The 10,650-nt window shown below is 40.5% G+C and overlaps 2 protein-coding genes across 3 annotated transcripts; one reads left to right on the top strand and one right to left on the bottom strand.

Annotated features, from left to right (window-relative positions):
- Positions 1–4: 4 nt before the first annotated feature.
- LOC129824199 (guanine nucleotide-binding protein G(I)/G(S)/G(O) subunit gamma-5-like) lies at positions 5–1,725 on the top strand. The gene is made up of 3 exons (XM_055883659.1): positions 5–182; positions 598–757; positions 1,460–1,725. Exons 1-2 carry the CDS (start codon positions 102–104, stop codon positions 721–723), a joined length of 207 nt encoding a protein of 68 aa, XP_055739634.1. The 5' UTR covers positions 5–101; the 3' UTR covers positions 724–757; positions 1,460–1,725.
- Positions 1,459–4,348, bottom strand: LOC129824198 (sterile alpha motif domain-containing protein 13-like). Of its 2 annotated transcripts, none has more exons than XM_055883657.1 (4): positions 4,081–4,348; positions 3,060–3,102; positions 2,846–2,957; positions 1,459–2,749 (listed from the first exon to the last, which is right to left on the bottom strand). In XM_055883657.1, the coding sequence occupies exons 2-4, from the start codon at positions 3,095–3,097 to the stop codon at positions 2,573–2,575; spliced, it is 327 nt and encodes a 108-aa protein (XP_055739632.1). In that variant the 5' UTR covers positions 3,098–3,102; positions 4,081–4,348; the 3' UTR covers positions 1,459–2,572. The 2 variants fall into 2 exon arrangements, with proteins under 2 accessions (XP_055739632.1, XP_055739633.1); XM_055883658.1 differs by lacking the exon at positions 4,081–4,348 and adding an exon at positions 3,217–3,343.
- Between the last annotated feature and the right edge of the window lie 6,302 nt (positions 4,349–10,650).

Below are 10,650 nucleotides of genomic sequence, written 5' to 3'. Positions count from 1 at the left end.
TGCGACTGCGCAAGTCACAATCGGATGTGTGATCATCAGTGCTTTGTCTACCCGTCCGTCGAGCTAACAGCCCACCGCTTAATTTCTAGAAAATAGTAAAGATGTCTGGCTCATCAAACCTCGTTGCGATGAAGAAAATTGTCCAGCAGCTGCGTTTTGAAGCGAGCATAAACAGAGTGAAGGTAAGAATCTTTCACACGTAAATTTATTTGGTAAACATGCCCAGGAAACTAGTCAGAGCTAGCTAACATCAGTAACGTTAGCTAGCTAGCGCTAAGGGCGTGGAATCTAGGCACACAAATGGAGCTCTAGCCATGAAAATACAATCTTCTGCTAAAATCTTTACTTGAACTGTTAGTTATTGGGTCTAGAGGCTAATAGCTGAGATTGAGTGTGGCCTAACGCACCAGGATAATTATTCCCAACAGTCATTGAACAGCAGGAAAAGCCTAACGTTAATTCAAGGATCTGTGTTCACACCATACTATTGACAACACCCATTTTTAAGGAGGATATTTACAGACTTGCAGGAGTCTAGCTAGTTAGGAGTGCAACAGGTAGAGCTTCCCTTTCACAGCTATATTCCTTTCTTTTCAGGTGTCCCAAGCAGCTGCAGACCTTCAACAGTTCTGCATGCAAAATGCCCTCCAGGATCCCTTGCTCACTGGGGTGTCCTCCAGTACAAACCCCTTCAGACCACAGAAGGTGTGCTCCTTCTTGTGAGGACTACACATAGGACAGACCGCAGCATTTTTTGGTGAGTCTTTTTTGGTATTTTTGGTGAGTCTTTTTTGGTGAATGTAGTCCTTTGGAGAATTTCAATTGCATACTCCTCGTGTCCTCACCTTCTCAAAACCCATTGAAGATGGTTGGAGGTAGCCTGACGACTTACACAATTATTCTGCTGCTCTGTCATTTGCTACATACTTTAATCTGAGACTGCCATCATTTAAGTAATTTGTGGTGACAAAGGGAATTGTGCAAAAGTCATCAGCGATTTGAATTGTCTCTATCCAATCAGTTTCGAAGACTATTATGAATTTTCAAACCACTACTTTACCCACGTGTGTTCTGGCCCAACCCCAACCCATTGGTTTCTGGACCAATTGGACAGCCCCAAAATGTGTTTGGATTTGGTGAAGGGTCAGGAAGCTACTCGGATCCAGACACATTGCGAAGAAGAAACTAACATCCGTGGGCGTAGCGTTTGGCTGGAGCAAGGAGTCTGGGTAGCGAGGGTAGGGACCTCCTTGCTTTCTCATCCAATGGGTTTTGAGAAGGATGCGAGGAGTATGCAATTGAGATTCTTGCCTTGATTGGCCTGTAAGCCGCACTAAATCAGTAAAGTGAAACAGATTCTCTACTCCATGCTAGTCTCTGATTGCGTTACAGATAAATACCTATTTCTTTAATATGGAAGAGTTATCACATTGTACCTCTGTGTTTTCCTGTCTCGCAGGCCTTCGTTTTGATGCTACAGGGAAAAAGTTGACCTCAACACTGCTCCTCATTGCCAACGGCAATCCACTGCCACAGAATCTTATGAAGTGTAGAACATGTCAGGAAGACTTGCCATCTATTTTCAGCCAACCACCTTAGAGGATACGATGAGACGGGTTTATTTTTCATGGCACGTGTGGTTTTCAAGTAAATGATTGTGCCTTTTCTATTTTATTCATTGTTCTTGACTTTTTGTATTTAGAAATTAACATTCTTCTTTCTCTACATGACTGTGTTTTGCTAATTGTTTCTTGGGTAAGACTGACAGTGGTACATCTCAAATCTTTACTTAAGATGCAAGTAGTTTCGAACAGCAAAATGTGAACAGGGCAACTTTACAATACAAAAGGCAGCAGCATGTCACAGGTATGCGTGATAAAAGCATCCACATCAAACACGAAAGTAAAATGCCATATATTTAAGAATAAGGAAATCAAAGAACACATTCATCAACCTATATCCCCCGTGCTTAAATTTACAATTGACGTGCATAATGCTCATAGATACAGCTTTGATTAAGTGAAATAAATATGGCTGTAATGGAGGATCAGTAAGTATGGTTCAAACACGTACATGTCCTCCAACTAATTACCATCCAGTCTTAGCCGGCATCAAACTGTTCCATAGTTTGGTATATACTGATCATATCAATGGGACATGGGTAGAAGATAGATTATCACAGTCAGACATCTAGTGCACCTTTTGCATCCATCTGAAAAGGATCGGCCACTATTAAATAACCCGTTCAGTTGAATCTGCTTCAGTAGCTTGATTTGCTTTGAGACTAACTCTTAGAAAAAAATAAACCTGTACTTTTTAAGACCTGTAAAATGATCTTATGATGTCCAAGACTTCAATGAATTAAAGTCCTTGTTTGGTTTCATAAACTGATACCACTCAGTTAACTACCAACAAACGTAACGGCTCAAATCATTTGGCAGTTTAAGTAAAATAATATTTTCAGAAGGATGCAAGATGCAACCATGCAAGAGTTTTCTAAGCCCCGTCGTTCTCCACTGTCCTCTTGGGTCTATAAATCTCTTCGGACTAGTCTGTCCGTCCTGCCTCGTGATTATCTTGTTACACGTTGAGGAGCATGCAGTGATGCATTAGCATTACTCTTCAGGTGCTGAGTTTGAAGTGGTTTCACGTGGTACTCGTAGATCTTCAGTGCTGGCCCCAGTTTGATAGACAGACCAGTCAGGACATCATTCCGCGTCATCAGGAGCAGAGACTTGCCATCGATTTCCTACAAGAATAACAAATGGAAGGGATTGGGAAGCTCTTACCCACATGAGAGGGAAGAAAGAGCAACTTGCAAGGTTAGTACATTGACTATCATTACCTGGTCTTGGAAAGCAGTAGCCTGCTCGTCAAATCCTGCAGCTTTGAAATAGTTGACGACATCAGTGAATGCCCAGTCTGCAGGGTCCGGCAGCTGGCCATTCTCCACCACACTAGAAAAAGACAGAACAGGAAAATGGGTATAGGGACAAGGCGGGAGGACAGCACAATCGTATCCGTTATCTACAGCCACACAAGAACGACTCTAGACTTACAGTTTAGCTTCCACTGATCCATTTGTTTTGTTCTCCATTACAGCTAGAGGAAAAAGAAAACGGTGATATGGATAAGCAACAATACAATTGAATCCAAAAGATTAGGTTTATGAAGACACATGAGGTCTGTCATAAAGTGAACACATTCACTACTTACTTGAACCGTGTGTTCGTTGTAATAGGACGTGTCAAGAGGTTATCTGGATATGGTCAGTTTTTTTATGAAACCTTAAACTACAGAGCATCTGATATATTGAGTGTTGAATAGAGAAGCCAGAGTCGTTTTTTGAACAATTTCTTTGAAATGCTGACACGCATAAGTAAAGTACTCAGTTGCTAAGCAACATAGATGTGGGGCGCTTGATACTGTGGAAATACTATGGTACAAATGCATAGATCAGAAATCGCATTCAATAATGCCAAAAAAGCAAACTGTCTTCAATGGATGATGGGCAATTTGGTTCACATATCATGGGGGGATATAATCATCACATTAGTGAGTATACTGGAATACAATGTGGTCTGTGGATTCTGACCTGATCCAAAGCCATGGAATGCGTTGCACTCAGATTTGAGTCCAAATTTCAGAGACGGTAGCAATTTAAAGCTCCCTGATCTGCATGATTAAAACTTCCCTATTCAGTGTAGCTACTCTACCTACGAGACTACCAGTCTTGGATGTTCAGTAGTTTATCTTTGGAAAGCTAATTTCCACCAGAAGCATCATTCATATGGTTTAAACTTTAGACACTGCATTTCATTAAGTACTATACACATCCGTGGACAGAAATATAGCTGATGGTGATGACATTGTGGACTGTTTAAGTGCAATATTACAATGTGTAACAAAAGTCAGATGCTGTATGAAATATGTAGTAATAGATGAATGGGTATACATTACAAACTTTGAATAATTAGTCATTTGGGATAGTTTATTCAATATTACAATAGCTTACTACTGAAATTATATCATTGTATCAGATCATTGCCAACGTTCTGGTTCAGTCTATTTGACACTTACCTTTTTATTGCTAATTCGCGATCTAGTTGGTTTCCTTTTATAGTTCTTTGGGCGTAAATAAATCCGGTTTATTCACGATCGTGTGCTTGGCGCTGTGTATTTGATCTATAAACCACTTGAATTGCTCATTAAATTTTGCTGATATGTTCAAAGGACCTGCGAGTCGGCATGCGACACCAAGACAAGAGGCTCGTGAACAGGCGCACACACCATTCTCAAACCTGACTGGCCAGTTCGCAGCGAATGGGACAGGGTTCCGGTTTAGAAGCACGGTTTCTACTGATCCCACAGTTTTGCTTCTGTACTGCAGTTTAACTGATGCTCGGCCCAGAAAGACAATTTCCATACATGGCCACATAGAGAAGTCAGATTAGAAAACTCCAAATTTAGTCATCACCTTTGGGTCTGAATACTTATGTAAATGTGATATTTCGTTGTTTTATTTTTTAAATACATGTTTTAAATTTCTAAAAACCTGTCTTTACTTTGTCATTATGGGGTATTATGTAGATTGAGATAAAAAATAAACTATCAATTTTAGAATAAGGCTGCAACAGTAACAATGTGGAAAAAGTCAAGAGGTCTGAATACGTTCCCGAATGCAATGTAGATGGCCTAAGAATAGCATGGAAAACTACCAGAAAGCAATTGGAAATCCAAAATTAAACCCTTCCTAGACAACTTAATGGCCCCCACATTTCATCACAATAAGGAGGGGGAAATGTGGGTGTACAAAACATAAACAACATTTTGACAAATTGGCATCCTTATCCAATTTTTAAAAAGACACCTAAAAACAATCTCAAAAAGCCATGATAAAATGGTTTGATTCTGATTTGCAAATCTATAAGAAAAAACGTAGGACTATCCAGCCAAAAACAGAGAACCAGAATCTGCGCCTTCAGTATTGGGCAACCCTGAAAGAATAGACTCCAAAACAAAGAACAACACATCAGACATCAACCAATGAAATTGAGGAATCCATTAATTCAAACAACTTTTGGACAAGTTAGAACTGCCTAAACAAACCACACGGAGGAAAAATGTGCAATCCATAATGGTGACTAATTGAAAACTCACTTTGAAGAATTATATACATATTAAAATAGATCCGGAACAAAAAAATCTATGAAAAATGGCTAATTCTTGAATCAGCCATTTAAGACAACCAGAACCTGTTAGTTCTGTTTGGGTTATTGGGAATCTATAGTAAAACATTTTTTTTTTTAAAGAAATACAGCTTGTGGTCATGACGGAATTTTTCACAAATTTATAAAATTCACAGACCACAAATTTAGCACTGCCACACTCAAACGATTTAAAGTTCTGAATGTAGGGGCCTCCCGGGTGGCACAGCGGTCTAAGGCGCCACTACAGACCCGGGCTTGATCCCGGGCTGTGTCGAAGCCGGCTGCGACCAGGAGACTCATGAGACGGCGTATAATTGGCCCAGCGTATTCCAGGTTAGGGGAGGATTTGGCTGGCCGGGATGTCCTTGTCCCATCGCACTCTAGCGACTCCCTGTTGCGGGCTGGGCGCCTGCAAGCTGACTGTGGTTGCCAGCTGGACGGTGTTTCCTCCGACTCATTGGTGCGGTTAGCTTCCGGTTTAAGCGAGCAGTGTGTCAAGAAGAAGTGGGCTTGGCAGGGTCGTGTTTCAGAGGATGCAATATCTCTCGACCTCCGCCTCTCCAGAGTCTCTACGGGAGTTGCAGCGATGGGATAAGACTGTAACTACCAATTGGATATCAAGAAAGTGGTGAGAGAAAGGGGGTAAAAAAAATACATATAGTTGTGAGTGTAGGCTATTTCCTTGACATCTACAGCCAAGGACTAATAACAATATATATTTTTAAATTGAGACAAATTTGAACCAAACAATTACTGTGGCATTTGTGTGAACAGCAACCTGGGGAAAATACACTTTCTCAGTGAACACAATGTCCTGAGCAGAAGTCAAATTGGATTCCTACCAAATTATCAAACATCAGGTCACATTTATACCCTACACACCCTAATTGATACATGTGAATCAAAATGAAACATTTCTCCTGTTTTGTGGATTTACAAAAAGCCTTTGATTCAATTTGTCATCAAGGCATTTTTTTGCATATTAATTGAAAGTTGTATGGGTGGAAACATAAATGTCATCAAAACAATGTATAGAAATAATGCAGTCAAATTGGAAGTAAACACACATTTATTTTCCCAAGGGCACACTGTGAAACAGGAACAACTTGAGCTCAAGTCAATTTAATGTACAGTACCAGTCAAAAGTTTGGACACACCTACTCATTCAAGGGTTTTTCTTTATTTTGACTATTTTCTACATTGTAGAATAATAGTGAAGACATCAAAATTATGAAATAACACATATGGAATCATGTAGTAACGACAAGTATTAAACAAATCAAATATATTGTTGATTCTTCAAAGTAGCCACATCGTCTTGATGACATCTTTGCTCACTCGTGGCATTCTCTCAACCAGCTTAACCTGGAATGCTTTTCCAACCATCTTGAAGGAGTTCCCACATATGCTGAGCACTTGTTGGCTGCTTTTCATTCACTCTGCGCTCCAACTCATCCCAAACCATCTCAATTGGGTTGAGGTTGGGTTATTGTGGAGGCCAGGTTAGCTGATGCAGCACTCCATCACTCTCCTTCTTGGTCAAATAGGCCTTACACAGACTGGAGGTGTGTTTTGGGTCATTGTCCTGTTGAAAAACAAATGATAATCACACTAAGTGCAAACCAGATGGGATGGCGTATTGCTGCAGAATGCTGTGGTAGCCATGCTGGTTAAGTGTGCCTTGAATTCTAAATAAATCACTGACAGTGTCACCAGCAAAGCACCCCCACACCATCACACCTCCATGCTTCACGGTGGGAACCACACATCCGGAGATCATCCGTTCACCTATTCTGCGTCTCACAAAGAGATGTGTCTCTTACTTGAACTCTGTGAAGCATTTATTTGGGCTGCAATTTCTGAGGCTGGTAACTCTCTAATGAACTTATCCTCTGCAGCAGAGGTAACTCTGGTGCTTCCTTTCCTGTGGCGGTCCTCATGAGAGCCAGTTTCATCATAGCACTCAATGGTTTTTGCAACTGCACTTAATTTCATAGTTCTTGAAATTTTCCGGATTGACTGACCTTCATGTCTTAAAGTAATGATGGACTGTTGTTTCTCTTTGCTTATTTGAGCTGTGAAAAAACAAAATTCTGTCTTTTAGCAGCCACACTTGTGGCCTCCTGCCGCAACCTGAGTGACATCCAGTTAGAAGTATAGTGTGATTATTCATATCTGCCTATTCTTTATTCATTTTTGTTGTTGTAATTGCTGTTAGTATGATTATCATTATTATTGCTTTATTACAAATAGTTTAGTATATTCCTGTCTTTGACCATTGTCGCTATATGTTTACTTTGACACTGTAAGTGTTTACTTTCCATGTCAATAAAGTATACTGGATTGAATTATTTGAGATGGCCAATTCGGCGGAAAATCTGTCTCCCTCCAGTAGGTGGCTTTTTTTCTTTGTTTCGCCCACCAAACAAGGAGTTTCATATGGAGGTCGAGAGTGTCAAATTTGGTCAACAAAAAAACGTATGGCTTATTTGCTACATGAGGTTTATTTTATCGAATAGAAGTTTCGTAATGCTTAAATTGTTACGAGTGTACTGATATAAGTAGGACGTGACATCCAGGCAACTTTGAGAAAAACACTTTATATCGGAATTGTCTCGAGGTAGCTATGCATATTCATGGAATGAGGCTAGTAGCATAGCATTTCTCTCCATTGAATACAGGATATTGACGTCAACAATCCTCATTGAATATTTAAAGGAATACAATAATGAGATGTATCCACTAATCCAAAGAAATGATAGGCGGGAGCTAGACAGCCAGCCGGCTCGCTTTGTGGACAACGGCTCCCATTGTTAGGGCGGAGAGACATGCATCTTGTCAATATGTCCATAATCATTGGTATAAACCAGATGAAACTTGGATATAGATGGTCAATGAATCGAGACCGGTGTCTGTCATCATTTGGGGTTCACACTCACCTGTCTCGATCAATAAGAAACTACTTGAAATAGACAAGATGGCGGCGTACACATGGCGCAAAATGTTTTATTTCTTTTAATAACTGAGCATTTTCTAAATTCAAACAGAACCTCTGCAACTAGACACGGACATGTTATGAGACTCCTGTTTCCACGAATCGAGGACGAAGATGGCATGGTGGCGGCAGGTAGCCTAGTGACCAAAAGGTTGCTGGATCGAATCCCTGAGCTGACAAGGTAAAAATCTGTCGTTCTGCCCCTAAGCAAGGCACCGGGCGCCGAAGACGTGGATGTTGATTATGGCAGTCCCCCGCACTTCTCTGATTCAGAAGGGTTGGGTTAAATGCGGAAGACACATTTCAGTTGAATGCATTCAGTTGTACAACTATCGTCAAGCTAAGGTTGGTCAAAAATTCTCTAATTACCTATCCTATAATTCCCAGTAACGGATACCAAACATGTTTGGTTAAATCACATTATCTGGTGTAACAATCCTTAGCTACAGTTCTCTGCACTACCACACCTGAGACACACTTAGACACCCTGAACTGACAAGGTAAAAACTGTTCATACTGTATTTGGTTTTCTATGTTACTTTTACCGTGTAACATTCTTGTTGAATACCCAGTTCTCTTTTTGAGTTGGCATTAAATAGTGCACACTCCCTTGTATTATAGAATTTGACAAATAAACATTATTTGGAAATCTGAATGTCTAACATCTGTTTGATGCTACATAGCCCTGTACAGCTTATTGAAATATGTTCTGTGAATCCATAGAGGCAGCCAAGTTTTGAAGATTGATAGAAAATATCCATATTTATTTTATGGTGGTTCTACATGGTCTTATGTTGAGCCACACTGTCTTTTATCCGGCTTCGGCACTGGCAATGGTGTTTGGCATGGTGGAATGGGGAAGCTGAGACTCATGTGCTTGTGGCAAATGGTCTTGCCCTGTCTGCAGTGTAAGGCCATCTGGATAGGACACTGCCCGAAGTGGTGTAGGGCTCGTATTGTGTGAGGATGGTCAGTTGCTGTGGAAATGTGAGAGTCAACTTGGTTCACTTTCGTTAGCTAGCTAGCTAGCTATTCGCCGGCCACACATTCACATTGCTACTTCTCTTGGTAGAATAGCCAGCTTGTTAACGTTACCAAGTTTAGTTCGAGCATATCGTCACAGAGTTTCTAAACAATATTTGATATTGTTCTGTTTATAGTGAAAAGGTTACCACTAGCTTGCTGCTAGCTCTAGCTGACCTGCAAACAGTAAAATAAATTGCTAATATTTTGCTTGTTTGCTTAGCTAGCTAGCTATGTATAGTAGCTAGTAACCGATTAAACTCAACTCCACGATTTACGTTGGAGTTGAGCAGCAGAAAAAAAGAAAAAACATTTTGTGACGTCGGAGCTACAGTCCTCCCATACTAGTCGCTCAGCGCCAGTGGTGGAAAAAGTGCCCAACTGTCATACTTGAGTAAAAGTAAAGATACCTTAATAGAAAATGACTCAAGTAAAAGTCACCCAGTAAAATTCTACTAAAGTAAAAGTCTAAAACTATTTGGTTTCGAATACACTTAAGTATCAAAAGTAAAACTATAAATAATTGCAAAAAGAAACAACAGTCCATCATTACTTTAAGACATGAAGGTCAGTCAATCTGGACAATTTCAAGAACTTTGAAAGTTTCTTCAAATGCAGTCCCAAAAACCATCAAGCGCTATGATGAAACTGGCTCTCATGAGGACTGCCACAGGCAAGGAACACCCAGAGTTACCTCTGCTGCAGAGGATACGTTCATTAGAGTTACCAGCCTCAGAAATTGCAGCCCAAATAACTTCTTCACGGAGTTTAGATTTTATAAACAATGGCAACACCGCCAAGTTGCACTGAGCCTTGCTGTTGGAAAACCACACTAGTGTCTGACTTTCGGCAGTTGCAGATGCACCTCCCCAGACTTCACTCCTTGACATTCATCTGCAGTCGGTTGCATCAGCCTTACAGCTCAAATGATCCCAATATCTCGGAAGCTTTAATTGGTGCATATGACCAGAGATATGGATATAAGGACGTTGTGCTTATGTCTTTGCCCTAACAAGGAGATCTGTCGTCCACAGAGAGGAACGGCTGAGTGTCACTCCCGCTTATTCCTCTCTTTGGATTAGTGTATACATCTCATTATTTGAGTCATTTTTAAATGCTCAAAGAGTGGTGTTGACATCAACCGCCTGTATTCAATGGAGTGAGATGCTATGCCAGCCTCATGTGTCACGATTGTCTATGGTTGAGAGAAAGGACCAAGGCGCACCGTGTGCAAAATACATTCTCTTTTATTTAGAGAAAGGAAAAACACGAAACGAACACTGAATACAAACTAAACAAAACAACAAATGACCGTGAAGCTAAATGACGCAAGTGCAATGACAAGCAACAAACGTTCAACATAGACAATTACCCACAAAACCCCAATGCCTATGACTGCCTTAAATATGGCTCTCAATCAGA

Source organism: Salvelinus fontinalis, chromosome 26 (assembly GCF_029448725.1).
Source record: "Salvelinus fontinalis isolate EN_2023a chromosome 26, ASM2944872v1, whole genome shotgun sequence".
NCBI lineage: Eukaryota > Metazoa > Chordata > Actinopteri > Salmoniformes > Salmonidae > Salvelinus > Salvelinus fontinalis.
This window is presented reverse-complemented; position numbering and strand designations above follow the sequence as displayed.

Bases quoted from the DNA above. Each gene is read 5' to 3' on its own strand.
- LOC129824199 (XM_055883659.1), top strand. From the start codon at position 102: ATGTCTGGCTCATCAAACCTCGTTGCGATGAAGAAAATTGTCCAGCAG. The intron at 183-597 runs GTAAGAATCTTT...CTTTCTTTTCAG, and splicing joins CGAGCATAAACAGAGTGAAG to GTGTCCCAAGCAGCTGCAGA.
- LOC129824198 (XM_055883657.1), bottom strand. From the start codon at position 3,097: ATGGAGAACAAAACAAATGGATCAGTGGAAGCTAAACT. The intron at 2,958-3,059 runs GTAAGTCTAGAG...GTCTTTTTCTAG, and splicing joins GGATCAGTGGAAGCTAAACT to TGTGGTGGAGAATGGCCAGC. The intron at 2,750-2,845 runs GTAATGATAGTC...TTATTCTTGTAG, and splicing joins CTACTGCTTTCCAAGACCAG to GAAATCGATGGCAAGTCTCT.